We start from the raw sequence: 20,437 nt of genomic DNA, 5'->3' as shown, positions 1-20,437 counted from the left end.
CCTCTTCCTTTCACTAGAAAGTTACACTCATTCTCTTCCTTTTGTTTTTATTTTTTTATTTTTATTTTTATAAATCTCACATTCTTTCTCAATCATCACAATTTCTTCCACTCTTTGGGTCAAAAAAACTTCCTACACTCTTCTCTTTTTCCCCCCCTCCTCTCTCACCCCCATCATTTATTATCTCTATTTATTTTAATTCATAATAGTTGGTGCACAATTAAAATAGTGCTAATGGTGAACTCAATGGAATAAGATCCTCTCCATTTCACTAGAAATTTACATTCAAAGTGATATACAATAAAAGTTGTGTATTCTCAATCAAGAAATGGAGAGAATGGAGAGATGATCATTTCCTTGAGTATGGAAGAACTAACCTCCTTAACATTTTTTGAAAAAATTTGGACGCAATTTGTGAAAAAATAGTTACACTAAAAGTTGTGTATTATCAATAAAGAAATAGATTCATTTCAAATGGAGAGAGGACTATTTCTCGACTTTGAGTATAGAAGATCTAATCACCTTAATATTTTTTAAAGAAAAAAGTTGGAAGCAATTTGTGGAAAAATAGTTTTAAAATATAATTTGTAAGGACAGATTTAAAATTGAAAAAAATGTTTTAAAATAATGTGAAAAAAAGTAGTTGGAAGCAATTTGTGGAAAAATAGTTTTAAAATATAATTTGCAAGGACAGCTTTAAAATTGGAAGAAATTTGTGGAAAAATAGTTTTAAAATTGGATAAAATATAATTTTTAAGGGCAGATTTAAAATTGAAAAAAAAAATGTTTTTAAAAAATGTGAAAAAAGTGGTTGGAGGCAATTTGTGGAAAAATAGTTTTAAAATTGGGAAAAAAGGTTAATGGCCCATGCAGGTCTCGAACCTGCGACCTTCGCGTTATTAGCACGACGCTCTAACCAGCTGAGCTAATAGGCCGGATATGGCTAAACACATGATATACATTTTCAAAATAATCAATATTCATCATTGAAACTGTGCAACAACATTCGAATCGGATCTTCGGATCTCTTTTTTTTTTTTTTTTTTTTTAAGAATAAACGGCAGACCCTGCGAATTAATCCATTTATATGCTTCATCATCAGTCTTTCTTAACTCATCTTTGATCTATCTCAAAAGTTTATCAGATTCCGAAATTGCCCTTTGGAATGGCAGCTATTTACAGCCTCTACATCATTAACAAATCAGGTGGTTTGATCTTCTACAAGGTAAATATCTACATACTTATATATATCCTTTTCTGTTTGTTTCCCGAGAAAGTTTCATTTTTTGTTTTTATGATGAATTTTTCTCGAGAAAATTGGAAGTGGGTATGATAGCAAACTGTTTGAATGGGGTATATAACTATTATGTGCTATGTTTGGTGGCTGAGACAATGTGGGAAAGCAAAACAAGAGAAATAGAATTTTGGGGATTGAGAAAGATTTGACCTTTTCACTTGTAGGAATCTTAAATAAAACGGATGGGTATTTTGTATATTTCATGTTTTTCCCCGTAAAAGTTTCAATTTTCCATGGAAACAAGCATAGTGTTAGTGATTTCTGATTTGCATATTGGGTATGTTTAATTTTTCTTTTTGAATTATCTTTTAGACATTTTGGATCATGCGTTCCAAGAAAATTTTGACCTTTGAATGAAATAGGATTCCTGGTCTGTGGTTATAGTGGAGATTTCCTGCAAAAATGTTATTTTTCATAGAGAAAAGTAGATTTTTTTTTTTTTTTTTTTTTCAATGGAAATATAGCTTGTTTGATGAAATCTGTGTGTGTTTGTGTTTGACAATCAGGATTATGGGTCTGCTGGACGGATGGACACAAACGATAGCTTGAGGGTAGCGAGTTTATGGCACTCGATGCACGCAATCTCTCAGCAGTTATCGCCAGTTGCAGGTTGTTCAGGCATTGAGCTTCTTGAAGCTGATACATTTGATCTCCATTGCTTCCAATCACTCACTGGTATGTTTCAATGTTAACTGATCACCCTTGAGCATAGGAAAAATAGTTGATGACTGTTGCATGCGTATAAGAAGTTAAGCATGGTTATTGGTAATCCATATCTTGCTAATCTAATGAGCCTCATCCAATTGTTGATGGGTGCATATCACTCTTACGTTTTTGTTATATAGTTTTTTCTCAAGCATTGCAGTTTTAAGATTGTAATCTTCCCTTGGGGCCAAAACTTATCAAATAATCTTGCAAGTGTCAAGATAGTAAAAAATATTTGATAATTGTGCATACAAGAGTTAGAGAGACTTTTTTGCACCTAGATGTTGCATAACTAATGAGCCTCATTGGAATGCAGACTGGTACTTATTTAGTCATGCTGTTATGTCAAGCATTGCCACTTTTGTGGTTTAATGAACTGAAACGCAGTTGTATGGAGAAATTTATGCTGTGACATGCTAGAATCTAACGATTTTAGTTAGCAACATATATATTGCAAGTTGATATTAGATATTTATGACAATAGGGTGGCTCTTTGTTTATTTCTTCCATGGTCTGGAAAAGTGTGCCGGTTTGTGACATCAGTTTCCTTTTCACTAATGGGATTGTCTCTTATGATGTTGGTGTCTTGAGAGCCACTTTTGAACATAAGATAACTGTTGGGGGTTGCTTACTCTCTAATTATTTTTGTTATTGATTTCCATTGGAGTTTTTGAACTCTCTACCTAAATGATATGTACAAAAGAGGGGGGAGGGGGGGGGGGGTGTGTGGAGCTTTTCACCCCCATGCTAAATGATGCTTCTCCACTGTCTTTTTGTAGTTACTCATGCAATTTATCATAAATAGTTGGATACTGGTAAACAGTTCTTTTTTCCGGAATTGTTTTTTGTTTTATTACCATTTTTAACAACTATGAGATGCATGATGTGAGGTTCACTTCCTAACTATTGAATTTTAAATGTGGTCACGTTTTGATTGCCATAGCATTCAAATTCCATAAAACAAATAAATTTTCAATTTTAACAATCTATACCTCAGACATGTATCCACATTATTTGAAAATTAACGAATAATAAAATTTAATCTATTAAAGATGTATCATCTGTTTCAATGTTGGTATTTTTTTGGTCAAGAGCCTTGTAGCCCAACTAGCTCCCCTTGGTATGTTATGCTCTTGCATTTATATGGGCCCCTTGTATCTAGTATTTGACCTTCGCAATATTACCATTAAGTTGAAAGTCTCCCTCATGAATAAAGGAGTATTCTTGGGTTTCTTTGGAAGTGAAATTTACCATGAGTTTATCTTAAATAATGAGCTTGAAATCGATGTTCCTTCTGGAAAAATTAGACTTACAGATTAATTGCTTTTTTGACAGGGACAAAGTTCTTTGTGGTCTGCGAGCCTGGGACACAGCACATGGAAGCTCTCTTGAAAGTCATCTATGAATTGTATACAGATTATGTCTTGAAGAATCCCTTCTATGAGATGGAGATGCCCATACGGTGTGAGCTTTTTGATATCAACCTTTCACTGACAGTACAGAAGGAGCGTGTTGCCTTGTTGGGCCGATGATCTGCACTGGAACTTGGATCTGATTTGATCTTTTTTGATCTGTTACCTTCGCATGTACATTTTCAGAGCAATCTTATCTTCTAATTTGTAGAAGATACTTTATATGTGATTTATGTTACACTCTGATGTTAGTTTTTGAAAATCACTAAACAAGTGAGGTATGAGGTATTCAACAATGGAGAGGAATTCTTTGTACTGGGGTATGCAAAAATCATCTTGTTAAAATTTATTAAACTTTTAGACTCTGTATGTGTCATGGCCTTCCCGGTTAGGTTATTGACTGTGCTCTGTTAGTCAAACTCAAACCTTTTCACATTAATGTTTTGCTGAAATGAGTCTAATAAGAGTGAATTTGGATTTTTTAAGCTTCAAATATTACTGCAGGATATACATCCAGCTAAATCTTTGCTCACACCCACTGAATAAACTTCCAATGGCTTAAGTTTATAGCAGATATCAATTTCATGAAAACAATGACTTTCGTAACATAATCTATTCATAATTTATTTCCCCATTTATATTTTCATGTCACTTAAAGGGTTCACATGTAGTTTCTTGAAAAAAGCTTCACATTCTCAAACCCAAAATCTTCTCCATTTTAGATAGTTAACTTCAGAAATCAAGCTCCAACACTCTCTATCTCAGGCAAAAAATTTGGAGAAGCTACAATCAGTCTCTTTGCGTGGAGAGTGCTGTAGCTTCTCCAAATAAATATTTGAAAAAAAAAAAATTTTGAGATCACAAGGAAAGAGAGGGAAATAAATGTGAAAAGAAATAATATTTAAATAAGGATAAATAAAGAAAAAATAGTCTATTGAAAAATGTATTTGAAAAATGGACAAAGTTTAGTTACAAAATTAGTAGGCTACAACCTTACTCAATATTATTAACATTACTACATATTTTGAAAATCTAATTGTTGGATTGTATTTTCTTTACGCTTTTAATATATATGTCAAATTTTGTGACAATCAAATATTATTTACTATTTGATCTATAAGATTAAATTGTATGCATAATTTTAAACTATAAAAACTTGCAATTTAAACAATTTATTGATGATATAGCTCTTGATCTTTAATTTTCTAGAAATTTTGCAAGCATGGAGGATGTAAGAAGAAGATATAATCTAATGATAGATTTGTTAAAATTCACCTACAACAAAAAGATGATATTGAGTAAAGTTGTAGCCGTAGACTACAACTAATTTTATAGCTAAACTTTGTCCTTGAAAAAGTAGGTATGCAAAAAACAAAAATAATCGTTTATATGTTTGACTATAAGCCGTTGGAGATTTAAGTACCTAATCGTTATATGGGGTCTGTAATAGGAAAGTACCTAAATGCCTCAATGAAAGGTTCCATGACCATGTAACAATCATCTATGCACTCTGTAAGATACTGTTTTAATGCCGGGTCAGTTGTGTTGCCAAAGAAGCCTCCTAACTAAAAGATATGTGTAGGTCGCATTATTTGTACCTTGCCCAAGTGATATCTGAGCCAGACCAAAAATGCCTGTTTCTGGGGCCTTCATATTTTGGTTTTAAATTTTGTTACAATATCCATAATCCTCCACCTGACTACATATTTTATTGATTAATTCTTGGGTTCTTGGACCACCTAAAGTAGGGCAGATGAAAAGGGAGATGACTAGTATAGAAAGTATTTGAAGACATCTTGCCTTTTGGTTGGAAGAAGTGAAGAGAGGTTAGATTAGCATTTATGAGACTGATAATTCAGTGCTGATTAGTTTTAATCGTTTATGATCACATATCTACAATCTGTATGATTCTTATAATAGAATGAAAAATGAAAATTCATATAATATATATATATATATATATATATCAGTGTATCAGTTGCATGGTTGTCAGGTCAATAGTAAGTTCATTCATATAAAAAAATGTTTTCCTCAGTATTTTTTAGATTTGCATAGAGAATTTTCAGTAAAATAACATTGCCACTAATAAGGGTAGGGAATAAACAAGAATGGAAGCTATCTTCTTGTTTGATTTAGATGAGAAGATATGAGGGGGGGTACTTATATTAATTACAATGACTCTATGCCTTAATTGTTGATGGGCTGTAACATTTATCATGTTAGCTTAAAACGTTTCTTATTCTGGTTATCAATACAATGATATTAAAAGTTTGCAGAATATTGAGGATAACTACATCAATGCACGTTAGCAACTTGGCATAATCATGAATGGGTTTGGTATCATATACATTTGTTCTCACTCACTAAACCTCAAATGTGACGACTGGATCTTCTAAGAGTTTTACTGAATTCTCCGCCTTCTGAAAAAGGAGTTATTGGCTTTAAAGTTTTTTTTTTTTTTTTTTTTTGAGAATCAGCTTTAAAGTTTGAACTACTAGAGGAAAGGCTACTCATTGTCTAATAGCTATTGATATTGTTTGATTAAAGAAGATGAAGAAATAGTAACAGCTCCTAAGTATTTTGAAATCTTATATTCATACCACCACACGCTCTTGGTGCGGTGGTCACTCTAAGTACAAGCTGTCATCTCGTGCTTATCCAGGAGTTTTACTCCAACATGCACGGGATTGATCGTTCAGTGCCTCTTTTCTTCACTCGCGTTCGAGGTATACGCATTCCTATCACACTGCAACTTGTTGCGGATATGCTTCAGGTCCCTAGGATAGAGTTTCCTGACTATCCTAGTTGTGAGCGTCTGAGGACTGTGTCCAGGGATGAGCTCATGTCTGCTTTTTGTGAGCACCCTTCTGCCTGGGATGAGCGTCTGTTTACACCATGTCGACCTTTTGCTAAAGGTCCTAGATTCATGAACATGGTGATGATCTTTGTTTTGCATCCACTCTTTCACTTTAACTCCATTACAGAGTCTCGTGCTCGATTTTTGTTGTCGCTTCTTGAGCATCTTACTATAGATTTCCCTTCTCATTTCATTATGTCCATTATAGATGTTCATCTAGATTCGGCGTCCTGTGATAAACTCATCTTTCCTTCCGCTATTACGAGGATCTTACGCCATTTTTCCGTTCCTTTTCCCTCTTTCGACCATTTTACCGTCATGTGTGCCATAGATTACGCTACCGTTAAACGTAGCGAGACCTAGTTTTGGTCGCGGTAGTCGGATTCAGCAGCTCCTTCCTCTCGTTCAGCTCCATCCTGTTCTGCTCCATCCACATCTGCTCCTCCCTCTTCTTCGGGCGATGTGACTTTAGGAGACATCATGGCGCAGCTGCAGCGCATGGATGCTCGCCTAGATACACTCTCTACGGAGTTGTATCAGGTGAACGTTCGTGTCAGTCGTATTGCACGACGACAGGCGTATATGGGTGGTTTTGCTCTTGAGGCTACTCCTTCACCACCTTCTCCTGTGGCTTTTGATTCTGAGGATGAGGATGATAATGATGATGATGATAACGATGATGCTGATCAAGATGCTAGCTCTACCGATAAGATGTCTACTTGATACTTTTACCCTTTGTCATTCGTGACAAAAAGATGGAGTAGTTTTGGTATGAGAGTAGTATATCTTAAGGGGAGAGTTAGTATAAGACCATTTTGTTAGGGGGAGTGTTGATACATTTTGAGGGATGTAGTGAGGATAATATGTATCTCTTCTTTTCTTTCTTTTTAGATACATTACTCTTGTACATGAGGTCTTGTGACCATTTATTGACATACATTGTACTTATCTCTTTCTTTATATTGATGTATGTTTTTCTTTCACCTACCCTTTCATGTGTTGTTTCTTTTCTCCCTTTATACACATGTTTCTTATATTTGTATGCAATCTATTATTTCTGTTTCATACAAAGATGCCTTGATGAGTTTTATTTAAAGTGTTTCAGAAATACAGGTTGTCAAAGTCTAGTTGCCATAAACTCTCTTCTTGCAAAGTTTTTCAAGAATTTGTGTTAGGATAGATTTTATTGTATTCAACAAGTGAATATGAGTTGAGTGATTTATGACTTCTCTCATATGTTCATTTGTTTGTTGTGGTTTTGTCATGGATTGCCAAATGGGGAGATTGTTAGGATATATGTGTTTCACATTAAGAACATATGTCATGATTTTATATAATTGGCTTATCCTTTGACAAAACGCACTTTACTTATATTTGGGTAAATTTAAGATGTGTTTAAATACTTCAAGAAACTATGTTTCAAGATCAAGTGTTGAAGCCTTCAAGTTTATCCAAGAAAACAAATTGATAGTGCAAAATCATTAAAGCTCGACAGCTGTATCTATCGAGCTTAAGAAAGCTATTCAAAGTTTAGTGTGTTCGACAGCTGCTCGACACCTCTTATCTGTCGAGGTTTAAGATTTTCAAAATTCAAATATGATTTTCTTGGGATCTATGATATGTCTTTGGACCTTCTTGCCCTAGTTCATCTCTTTCTCTTGAAGAAGTTGTTGTGTATGTGCACTGTAGGGTTTTGTGACCAAGTATCTTCTTGATCTTCATCGTGTGGATGAACTGAAGTACTTTGCAACCAACAACCTTCTTAGTTGGTGATTGAAGTCGCGTACTGGAATCCGCGCAATTGGTTAGTTACGTACTTAGAGTTGCTCTGCCTCCTAGTAAGAGGAGGAATGAGCTTTAAGAAAGCTCGCCATAGATGTAATTTCTTTAACAATATGACCAAAACCCTACCAAATCTCCTTCAAAAATTGACTGAGATATGCCCAATTCAGAGATAAATTGGATTGCCCTTCATGTAGCAATAGCTTCCAGCGCTACAACTGAATGGGGAAGGGGAATTTTTTTTTCCCCTGATAACGCCGCTAGCACCTCACTTGTCTCGTTCTGGACTACCACCCCAATCCCAGCTTCCTTCATTTCTTCAAAAACCGCCCCATCATAAACAAATTAATAATCTTGATTGTTCTCAAATGATGAGCTAAATACAAAGTATATGCCCTTTGGGTCAAAACATACGTTTGACCGATTGCTTATGGAGCATTCACATGGTCCTTAAGTAATTTCCTGACAAACTAGGTGAAGAAAAATGTACATATTTATCGCATTTTTTTTTTATTTTTTAAGAAATTTTTCTAAAATCCTTAAATATAAATTTAAATTATAAAAAGACAACCGAATGCATTTTTGTTTTAATGCTTGAAATGAAAAAATATTGTAATAAATTAAAATGAAGAAATTTTTGCAATAAATTGATACCAATTATTTTTGAAAATTTATTGCAATAAAAATTTCGGACTAATAGCTTATTGCAACGAAGTTATTATTACAATAAATTGATATTAATTATTTTACCATCTATCGCAATGACAAATGCGAAATTGGAACGAATATATCATTGCAATAATTTAATATCAATTATTTCATAATCTATTGCAATGAGAAAATGAATTAATTATCTATTACAATAAAGATATTATTGCAATAATTTAATCCAACTTATTTTGGTAAATATTTGCAATATATTGCAATAAAAAATATGAAGTAATAGCCTATATAGATATATGAAACAGTAAATTGTTTATTGCATCAAAGTCATCATTAAAATATTTATAGTTTATTGCAACAAAAGTTTTTGTTGCACAAACTTATTACCTCAAATTTTATTGCAACACTTCATATCAACTGTTGCAATGACTCTAATGTTATTGCAACGATTTTCTTCTTGTCCCAAGAAGAATGAGCTCAAGCTAGATAACAATCCAAACCAAAAATGTTACATATGCAATGGATGCAAGGAATATGGCAGCAATGGACTGAGATACAGATGTAAAGATTGCAACTATAATTTTCACAAAGATTGCATGTTTAGCAAGCCCACCACAACCCACAAGATCTTTAAAGACTTCATTTTCAAATTCTATGAGCAACCACCCCCTTCGGAACTCTACGGCAAAAGAACCAAGAGATATTGTAATGCTTGTGGGAAACACATCAAAGGTTTCATCTACCATTGCCCTAAAAAGGACTTGGATTTGCACTCTTGTTTTCTCAACCTCAAGAAGGAATTCCAAATTGGTCAAGTGAAATTTCACCTTCATGAGACTAAGGTAAAGTGCAAATTTTGCAATTGAATTGATTTGTCAGAAATTGAGATGTGGTCATACGTTTCTAAGTGTGGTGAGTATAATTTCATGTTTCTTGCATAACGGAAATAATAGTTGAGTAATTGGAGAATGGAACAACTAATATTTTGGCTTTGAAGAATTTGGGTCTGCCTATTCAACGGGGATTGAAAAGATCATATAATTTTTGATTTATTCCATTACTATTTATCAAAATTGCCTTGATCTCAAAAAATAAAACCTCGTAATATTGATTTATCATCAATGTTTGAGATAGTAAATTATCTAAAAAAATTATTTATAATTGATTAAGAAATCAAATAATAGAAACAACCTCTCACAGCATACTCTCTTGATGATGCTCTTTGATCAACTGAATACATTTTTGTTTTAATACCTGAAATGAAAAATTGTTGTAATAAATTAAAATGAAAAAAATTTTGGAAATAAATTGATACCAATTATTTTTGAAATTTATTGCAATAAAAATTTTGAACTAATAGCTTATTGTAACGAAGTTATTATTACAATAATTTGATATTAATTCTTTTATCATCTATTGCAATGGCAAATACGAAATTGCAACAAATATATCATTGCAATAATCTGATATAAATTATTTTATAATCTATTACAATGAGAAAATGAAGTAATTATCTATTACAATGAAGATATTATTACAATAATTTAATCCAACTTATTTTGGTAAATTATTTGCAATAAAATTTATGAAGAAATGGCCTATATAGATATTTGAAACAGTAAATTGTTTATTGCAACAATATATATATATATATATATATATCATTGCATCAAAGTTGTCATTAAAATATTTGGAGCTTATCGTAACAAAAGTTTTTATTGCACAAACTTATCACCTCAAATTTTATTACATCACCTCATATCAACTGTTGCAATGTCTCTAATGTTATTGCAACGATTTTATTCTTGTCCCAAGAAGAATGAGCTCAAGCTAAATAACAATCCAAACCTAAAACGTTACATATGCGATGGATGCAAGGAATATGGCAACAATGGAATGAGATATAGATGTGAAGATTGCAACTATAATCTTCACAAAGATTGCATGTTTAGCAAGCCCACCACAATCCACGAGATCTTCAAAAACTTCATTTTCAAATTCTATGGGCAACCACCCCCTTCGAAACTCTACGGCAAAAGAACTAAGAGATATTGTAATGCTTGTGGGAAACATGTCAAAGGTTTCATCTACCATTACCCTGAAGAGGACTTGGATTTCCACCCTTGTTGTCTCAACCTCAAGAAAGAATTCCAAATTGGTCATGTGAAATTTCACCTTTGTGAGACTAAGTCAATGTGCAAAATTTGCAATTGAATTGAATTGTCAGAAATTGAGGTATGGTCGTACGTTTCTGAGTGTGGTGAGTATAATTTTCATGTTTCTTGCATAACGGAAATAATAGTTGAGGAAATGGAGAATGGAACAACTAATATTTTGGCTTTGAAGAATTTAGGGTTGCCTATTCATCGGGGATTGAAAAGATCATATTACTTTTGATTTATTACATTACTATTTGTCAAAATTGTCTTGATCTCTAAAAATAAAACCTCGTAATATTGATTTATTATCGATGTTTGATATAGTAAATTATCTAAAAAAATTATTTATAATCGATTAAGAAATCAAATAATAGAAACAACCCCTCACGACGTCCGCTCTTAATAATGCTCTTAGATCAACAAAAGTTTCGGATAACTCCCATAAAAATAAAAAGTTTCAGATAAAAAATAAAAACCACGTTCAAATTTTCCCTAACAAAACCCCACGTTCAATTAAAAAAAAGAAAAAAAAAACCCACTTTTATTCTATAACAAAAGTTTAAGATAACTCCCCCAAAAAAAAAAAAGAAGTTTCGGATAAAAAATAAAAACCACAGTCAAATTTTCCCTAAAAAAACCCCACGTCCAAATATATTTTTGTCAAAAATACCCTTGCAAAACAAAAACTACCTTTGAATAACCTCCTTCACGCTTTCAACTTTCCACTATAAAACAAAAACTCTTCCCACTAATTACATACAATCCCACTACATTACAGAATACAAACTTCCCACTAAACTACTATGAAAATTCAATCTTCTACAATCATGATAAGGTCTCCCTTATTCTTGGGCTAGATTTCTTTTCCTTTCTAATCATATTCAGCTTTTTTTTTTTCTTAAGGCTTTTTTATGGTCATCAACAGGTTTTTTCGTACCATAGCTTTTCTTTTCTGCAGGCAGAGAGGTGCATAATATGCAAAGCGGTGCCGGTGAAAAACTGATATAATTTTGGAAGTGATTTAATTTCTCCAGTATGGTCATTTCAGAATTCTGATGCGTGTACTAGAGGGCTCTTTAAAAATTAGAAACTATATTATTTATGATTTTATGTTTTAAACTAGGCTCTTTCTTATATGGATTTATGTTAAATATTTTTATTCATATAAATTTAAGGATGTTGCATTTGCCCATTGATGTTATGCATTTGTCAACTATTGAACACGTCCACAAATGAATAGATGATTTGAATTTGAATTTAATTTTTATGAACAGGTTGTGAGTGAGTTTGCATTGTCATTGGAGTCTAATACAATACACCGTCATCAAAATTCAAGAAGAATAAACTCTATTTACAAAAGCAAAGGACTTCTTTATCATAGCTATTGGCAGCCTGTCTTTTGATGAGGATTTCACAATTCACAATTGGTTTTTGTTGAATATTGGTATGTTACTTTAACAAAAGCATTGAAATTATGTTATCAAGTTTTGATATTTAGTTTTTGTTAGGACTGTTATTTTAAAAAATATTATCAAGTTTGGAAATTTATTCTTGGTAGGACAGTTTTTTTTTTTTTTTTTTTTTTTTACCACTGTAGGACTGCAATGGTTAATGAGATTGAATATCTTACTTAATTATGAAGTAACAATGGTGCAATACCAATGTTGCCTCCTATTTAATGTTTGCTGTTTTTCTTATTTTTAATTCTTACTCTTTTTTTTTTGGGTCTCTTTTTTAGGGTCACATATCAACAATTTTGTTGGATTGCATACTGGATATATTAGATGAATTCGGGTGAAAGACTTTGGAAACATATTGTATGACTCAAGGCTCATATAAAGTGGAAGTAATTAGTTGTTTAAGAACTTTTTTGTAAAAGAAATTATCCTAAATATCTCTATATTTATCAATTTGTGTAATTCTACGTTGGATTCAATTTACTGTTTTTTGGAATGGTAATGTGCATATCATTATTTTTCTCAATCACACCTTTTCCATATGAAATTAATTATCCCTAACAATTTTGTGCCTTTCACTACAACTTCTTTTCATTTTTTACAACAAATTCATTTTTAAAATTAAAAGATAATATTTATTTATTTTTTATTTTATTATTTGCTTTTTTAGGCATTTGAAACTTTTGTTATGGATGCGTACTTAATGGATACATTTTAGGACTAAGGGGCCACCTTTTAAGATTAAAAAAAACTTGGTGAGAGCCCTGAGAGGCGTTCTCATTAAAAAAAACAAAATATAATACTATTTTTTTTTTGTGTGTTTTTTAGGCATTTCAAACTTTTTTTTTATAGATATGTACTAAGTGGCTGTGGCTATATTTTAGGACTAAGTGGCTACCTTCTAGGAAATAAATAAAAAATTAATACTATTTTTTTTTTCTTTTTAGGCATTTGAAATTTTGTACTAGAATTGTGCCAGTACAAAAAAAAAAAAAATTTCTTTAGGGCTTGGTTTCAAAAAATAATAGATGCACCAAAAACAAATTATGTGGCTTCATATTAATCTTTGAGAATAGGTGGCCATCTCAAACGATATTCTTGGTGTTTTAAAAAATTAATACTTTTAAATTTTTTATTATTTTTTTTAGGCAATTGAAACTTTTGCTTTGGAATTGTGACGGTTTATAAGAAAAACAAAAAACTTCTAGGCCCGAGTTCAAAAAAAAAAAATAGATGCACCAAAACACAAAAAATAAAAATTTATGTGACTTGATTTTAACTTTGAGAATAGGTGGACTTTTCAAGTATTCATGGTGTTTAAAAAAGTTTGATACAATTTTAAAGATAACTTCACAACTTCCATTACACAAAAAAAAAAAAAAAAAAACCTTCATAACATAAGAGCCTATCCTATTAAAAAAAAAATTAATGCTATTTAACATTTTGGGTAGGGAAATTTCAATCAATTGAGCTACAAGTAAAATACTAGCCTCTGAACACGTGCTCACGCGTGTGCTCAGAGGCTCTTCTATTTTTTGGGTAAACGTTAATTTAGAATATTTATTATAATTTGAGATTACTACATTTTTCCCCCTCAAAAAAAAAAAAAAGAGATTACTACATTTTCCAATCACAAAAAAAAACCTAGGGGTGTGATGAGTATTATGTGTTTGCAAGTGAAATAATTTTTTCATCGCACCCCTAGGTTTTTTTGTGATTGATAAATGTAGTAATCTCAAATTATAATAAATGTTCTAAATTAACCCTTACCAAAAAAATAGAAGAGCCTCTGAGCACGCGCGTGAGCGCGTGTTCAGAGGCTAGTAGAATTGAAAGTGGTTTTTTTTTTATGAGAAACATTTGAACGTGGGTTTGAATGTGGGTTTTTTTTTTTTTTTTTTTTTTTTTTACATTTATAACCCTATTATTTAAGTTTTATAAACTGATAAATTTGAGGGTATTTTGGGCATCAAAATTGAGGAATCCAAACAGGGGAAGCTCCTTAAATAGTAGTATAGATTAAGGAAATACTCTCACATGCAACTTTTTGAGATAACACGTGTCAGAAGCCCACAAACACAGTTAAAAAAAAAAAAAACTCTTGACACTCACAGAAAGCAAACTACGTGTATAATCGGGTTTGATTCTCAGATGGATACACGGGCTTTTAATCTCTCTAACTATGCACCCTTGTGAAACCAATATCTCACCGTAGACATTAGGCAAAATTGCAACCACAAGAGGGTACTTGGTCTTGACCTTCCTCAGGCCCTTGGCTAAACCAACCACACCTTTCACGTAGTCCCCGTTACCTGCCAAAAAAGTGACACAGGCCTTTCCAGTGGTGATGTAAGGAGCCATTTGCAATTTTTTGAAGTGAGTTTTTGGAGAAAATGTGAATTGAACAAAGGTGGTAGACTTTGGATAATTCCATCTCGGTGTGGATAAAAATTGAGCAATGTAGGATCACACTATTTCACACAAATCAAAAAAACTTCGGCCATAACTTGCGAGTGGCAAATGTGTAGTGATAAATCCATGTGAGACCATATATTTACTACTTCAAAGTTGTATAAAATAGTGTATACCTGACATTTCTCATAAAAATTTAAGCTAGATGGTCCGATTGGTCCCACTTTTCTCCAAGATAATCCCAAAGAAATCGGACTCTTTTACATGTGGCAGCATTCTGATCTGACGGTTATAAAGAGGCTTCATGAATTGGACGGTCCACGACATTTAAAAACAGAAGTAACATATGAAAAATCTCAAACTCAAAGGCTCATCTCAAAACCTCAAAAAATACCAATATTTCCAGAAACAAAAACAATAATGGCGTCGTACAAGAAATACGAGAAGAGAAAGAGAAACCCAGACCCCAAAACCTCAGCGCTCTTGGTCATTGACGTGCAGAACTACTTTTCCTCCATGGCCCACCCAATCCTCCCCAACCTGCTCCAAACCATTCAGCTCTGCCGACGCGCCTCCATCCCCGTCATCTTCACGCGCCACTCCCACACTGACAGCGACGGCGGCATGCTTGCGGAGTGGTGGAACGGCGACCTCATCATGGACGGGACAGCGGAGGCGGAGCTCATGCCGGAGCTGGAGAAGCTGCCGGAGGACATGGTGGTGCGGAAGAACACGTACAGCGCGTTCGGGAACACGCGCCTAGAGGAGCAGCTGCGCGAGATGGGTGTGGAGGAGGTGATCGTCACGGGTGTCATGACTAACCTCTGCTGCGAGACGACGGCGCGTGAGGCTTTCGTCAGGGGGTTTAGGGTCTTCTTCTCCACCGACGCGACTGCCACGTCGGATTTGGAGCTGCACGAGGCCACGCTCAAGAACTTGGCATATGGCTTCGCTTACTTTGTTAATTGCAAGAGGCTTCGAGAGGGCCTCTTTGGGAATCAATGAAAGAAGATTGAGGTACATCAACGAGTGCATATGTAGTGTTTGTGAAAATGTCTGAATAAGTTTTTGTTTTCTATTGTATGTATTTTTGTTCTTTGTTAGATAGCCTTTGTATAGTTGTGAAAAGATGAAAGAAAATAATTTAAGGCTTCGATCTTCTAGATTAGTTCAATAGTGGCTGGGATTATTTATGTTTTCCTAGCAAGGTATGAATTAGATCCATGATATCAAGAAGGAGTGAGGGACTGAAAAACAAAAGTTTTCTGCATATAGATTTTCTCCTTGTTTTGGAAAAACTGGTACTTTAAAATTTTGTAACATAAAATGGCACACAAGACAACTTGTGATACAATAGAGCCAGAGCAATCACCTTCATAAACACAAAATTGATAGTTGGAACTTTCTGATGTACAATCTTACCTCTTTCTGTTTAAGGAATCATTAAGGCCCCTAATATTCAATATAATGGAATTCATATGGAATCTGTACCAACATTCTTCCCTCTTCTACAGTTTTACCTCTCCTTGTACTAGAAGTGTCTCCTTGTGTTTGCTTTTCTTTTTTCCTTTTTGATTATAACCCCTTGCTTCATTGCAGCTTCAATGGACTGTTGTGTAGTACATTGTCCATCAGTGTGTTCATGATCCTCTAACTTAGGAATGATCGATGAAGGCTCACCAAGTTCTCAAATGCCCACTGCAATATCACAGTCACCATCTAAGTACATCACCTAGTTATACTCAATTAACTGCAATAGTTTAATCAAAGAATATGAATAGGGAGGACAAGAATTCATGTGTCACTATAGGGCATACCAATTGTATAAAAATCAAAATAGTCTCACGTCCTTCGAATTAAATTGGTTCTTCCATTTAGCATTCTACATCCCAAAGCGCTTAAATCAACATTCTCTGTAAAAAAAATTTAATAATAAAAAAAAAAAGAAAAAAGAAAAAGAACAGCAGGCTATAAGAGAGAACAAAATTTAAATTGATAATTGTTCTGCAAGGTTAACAATATTGTTTGGCAAAACCCAATAACACAATTAAACTTTTAGATAAACCAGTACCTATCAGATGTCAATTTGTGCCATTATTACAATTTTTAGATTGTCTTAAGTATCAATTTTGGAACCTGATTGTGTGGACAAACGCAAAGTAGACCATAGACAAGTGTTGTTAAAAGCGCTGAGCGCACTTAAGCGCAAAGGTCTCTTGGAGCCTAGGTGCAAAGCTTGCGTGCTTGTCGATGTGAAGCGCATATTTAAAAAAAAAAATTAATAAAATTTTTAAAAATTTTTTAATGGTCAATATAACAATTAAATGATCAATTAATCATATAAAATTACAATAAAACATTTTATACAATTTATAAAATCCTCTTGTGCTTTACAAAATATATGCAAACATGATATTTGATGGCCATGATTACAAAAAATTGTAGAATCAAAATAGAAGTATAGAATCAAAATAAAAAAGGCTAAAAAGTACTAGAAGTTAAGTAATGTTATCTTTGCCTAACAAAAACAATGTAAATATGCAATGCTAATCTACATAATCATCATCCTCATTAAGCAAGGGTCCGTCGTAATTGTCTGACTTGAGTGTTTGTTTGTGTGGTCGTGGTCCAAAAGGTCTAAAATATTTAAAGAGGTAGGCTTAGGTTTATGGTAGCACACCACACTATTAGTTTTTATATATTAAATCAATGACTTATATCAAACATATTTAGATCTAACGGCTAAAGCCCAAATCCATTTCTTTTAACTTACATCGACAAAGAATTTGGATTTCGTGTCCCTCAAATCCAAATTCATAGTCAAATTCATGAAATCCAAACAGACCATCAGAGCATCCATAGCAGTGGATTTAAATTTTTAGCTTTTTAGCTACACAAAAAGTTACTTTATCTATTTTACCTTCACACGCCCGACAGCAATGGAGCTATTTTACCTTTTAACACAATAAAATAATATAAACATTATAATAAAATAATATTTCATTCAACCACCAACACACCACCACAACCACCATCAAACCCATAAAAATCACTGTACAACCACAACCCCACTGTGCCCATCAAAACCAGTGAAGAAGAACAAAACAAAAACCCAGAAAAATCAACACTGCCAAACTGAATCCCATGCCTGATACTCTGTCCGATTCGGTACCGGCCGACGAGACTTGCGCCGATCATCGATCAGTGATCATAAATAGTGATGATGAGTGCAAAGTGAAACGGAATGCTCCGATTTGAGGTGAGTCGGGTAATGTGGGACTCGATCGAAGCTAAAAATGGAGAGAGAGAGAGAGAGAGAGAGAGAGAGAGAGAGAGAGAGAAAACGAAAGAGAAGTGGGTCTGAGGTGATCGGCGGCGTGGGTCTGAGGCTGATTGGTGGCTTGGGACGACTAGTGGGTCAGTGACGTCGAGCTTAAGTGGCGGCAACGTTGACAATGAGTCAGGCCAGCGGCGGTAAACGTGAGCTTGAGAGACCAGAGTTGAGAGAGATACCGGAGTTGAGAGAGTGAGATTGAGAGAGATACCGGAGTTGAGAGAGTGAGATTGAGGGAGATGAGGTTCAGAGATGAGATGAGAGTGAATGAGAGAGAGAGAGAGAGGCACGGTGAGAGTGAATGAGAGAGCAAGTGGCATTTTTTTAATCAACAACCAGAATAAAATAATGTTTTTTTTTTTGCTCTCATGAATAGTGCACATCTATAGATAGATGTGCACTGTAGCAGTAAAGCTAAAAAAAAAAGATTTAGCTCCACTGTTGGAGCATGAATTTAGTGTATGTGGAGCTAAAATTTAGCAATATAATAATATAGCACCACTGCGATGAGTGCTCTTAACATATTGACTAAGATATGAGGGGTCAATTTTATTTGTCGCTTGATATGCCAAAAACACTCTCAAGCGGCCTCGGAGCATAAAGCTTTGGGCCTCGAAGCACAAAAATGGGCCCAAAAAATATTAAGCATAAAACGAACGTGTTCAAAAGAAGCAAAAGCTAACCCACAGCAGTAAAATAAAATAAAATAAAATATAAAAAAAAACAGCAACCCCGAATCTCTCTGAGCTTGTCTCTGTTTTTCAACTCTTCCGTTGAAAAATGTCACAAACGACAGAACCACCGATCCTCCTCCGACGAAGGAAGAATGATCTCCCAGACGACATCGTACTCAACATCCTGACAAGGCTGCCTGCCAAATCAGTCATAAGATTCAACATTGGGGGAGTTGAGATTTGAACCCAATAGTTTGAAACACATGCAGAAAAATGTAACAGAATTGTCTTATTCTCGCACAAAGCACAAGAAATTTCATGAAGAAAATTGCAATAATAAATAGGATAGACCTCCAATCATAGAAGGTTATACCTAAGCAGTTATAAATTACTACTAGCTGAAGAAATTACTGCCAGCGTTTGCAAACCCTGGAACTCCTCAATCGCCAGCTCCTATTTCATCTCAACTCACCTTAATAAAAACTTCGCTCATGCTCATGATACTGATAATGATAATGGTGATGGTTATATCATACACATGCCGCTTCATACACGTGCCATGAATTCTTCTAGTTCTAACAGACGGGCCGTCTGTACAGTCGCATTGGACCGCACCTTTGATAGGATTTTCAAGATTGAAATTCCCTTTGATTTACCTTCTGGGTTGTCCAAAATAGTCGGTTCCTGCAATGGGTTGTTATGTCTCGCCACTTCGACTAATGTTATATATTTGTGGAACCTCGGCGCTAGAAAAATCAAAAGGTTGCCTGATTCTTGCTTAGGAAATTTGGGTGTTGTTACACTCGGATTTGCTTATCATTCGGAGAACAATGACTACAAGGTTTTGAGGGTTTCGTGTTGCCCTTGGATAAGACCGAATGTGCCTGATGACATTGAGGTGTACTCATTAAGTTCGGATTCAAGGAGAAGGGTTGGAATGTCATTGAGAGCCAAAGTTAAGGCATTTGATAATAGTTTTCTTTTGCCAACTCCATTGGTTAGTGGTGCTTTGCACTGGATCTCACGTGTCGTAGAAGGAGAAGAGGAGTGTAAGGTTGAAGTGATTATGTCATTTGATGTCAATAGTGAGGAATTTAGAATGTTAAGAATGCCTGATGGTGCTATGTCAATAGTGAGATTTCAAACATGTCTTGCATTATTCAAGGGGAATCTGGCTTTCCTTAGATTTGGACAAAGTGAACAACGTGGTGGCTACCAATACTCTATCTGGGTGATGAGGGAGTATGGCGTGCTTGAGTCTTAGAATAAACTTTTTGTTGTACCACTTGAGAGATTAGCTGTTTGCATTACCTTCACTATGTGTGGTTCACTTTTGACTCTCTGCCTCAGGACCAACAATCAAGAACAGAAGTTTGCTTTAGTTGACACCGAAACTCTACATGGGAAGGATTTTGATATCCAACAACCTTTATGTGTAGCTACCTTCATGGAGAGCCTTGCTTTACTTGATGGAGCAAACATGGTGTCTTACTAAGTGGATGGTGGCATGCATACTATAAGTGAAGTCCCTAGTGGTATGTGATAGGCCACAAACTGAATGATCCCTTGTGATAGAAATTAATTAAATAATTAGCCAAGTTATTAATTAATCAATTTATCATGCAAACGCGTGGTAGCGTAAACAAATCACCAATAAACTAATTATGCAGCGGAAAATAAATAAC

General features: G+C 34.2%; 3 protein-coding genes and 1 non-coding gene across 4 annotated transcripts; 3 read left to right on the top strand and 1 right to left on the bottom strand.

The window, feature by feature from the left end:
* Positions 1-861: 861 nt before the first annotated feature.
* TRNAI-AAU (transfer RNA isoleucine (anticodon AAU)) lies at positions 862-935 on the bottom strand. Its single transcript has one exon. It is a non-coding gene; the product is annotated as a tRNA-Ile (tRNA).
* An 80-nt stretch (positions 936-1,015) lies between these two features.
* LOC126716817 (uncharacterized) lies at positions 1,016-3,783 on the top strand. The gene is made up of 3 exons (XM_050417809.1): positions 1,016-1,225; positions 1,804-1,972; positions 3,338-3,783. Exons 1-3 carry the CDS (start codon positions 1,166-1,168, stop codon positions 3,532-3,534), a joined length of 426 nt encoding a protein of 141 aa, XP_050273766.1. The 5' UTR covers positions 1,016-1,165; the 3' UTR covers positions 3,535-3,783.
* Positions 3,784-15,085: 11,302 nt separating this feature from the next.
* On the top strand, positions 15,086-15,912 carry LOC126716816 (nicotinamidase 2-like). The gene has a single exon (XM_050417808.1). The coding sequence runs from the start codon at positions 15,165-15,167 to the stop codon at positions 15,747-15,749; it is 585 nt and encodes a 194-aa protein (XP_050273765.1). The 5' UTR covers positions 15,086-15,164; the 3' UTR covers positions 15,750-15,912.
* Positions 15,913-19,290: 3,378 nt separating this feature from the next.
* Positions 19,291-20,016, top strand: LOC126719133 (F-box/kelch-repeat protein At3g06240-like). The gene has a single exon (XM_050421721.1). The coding sequence runs from the start codon at positions 19,291-19,293 to the stop codon at positions 20,014-20,016; it is 726 nt and encodes a 241-aa protein (XP_050277678.1).
* Positions 20,017-20,437: the final 421 nt, after the last annotated feature.

Source organism: Quercus robur, chromosome 3 (assembly GCF_932294415.1).
Source record: "Quercus robur chromosome 3, dhQueRobu3.1, whole genome shotgun sequence".
NCBI classification, from domain to species: domain Eukaryota; kingdom Viridiplantae; phylum Streptophyta; class Magnoliopsida; order Fagales; family Fagaceae; genus Quercus; species Quercus robur.
Note: the sequence above shows the minus strand (reverse complement) of the source record. Positions and strands in the feature narration are given on the sequence as shown.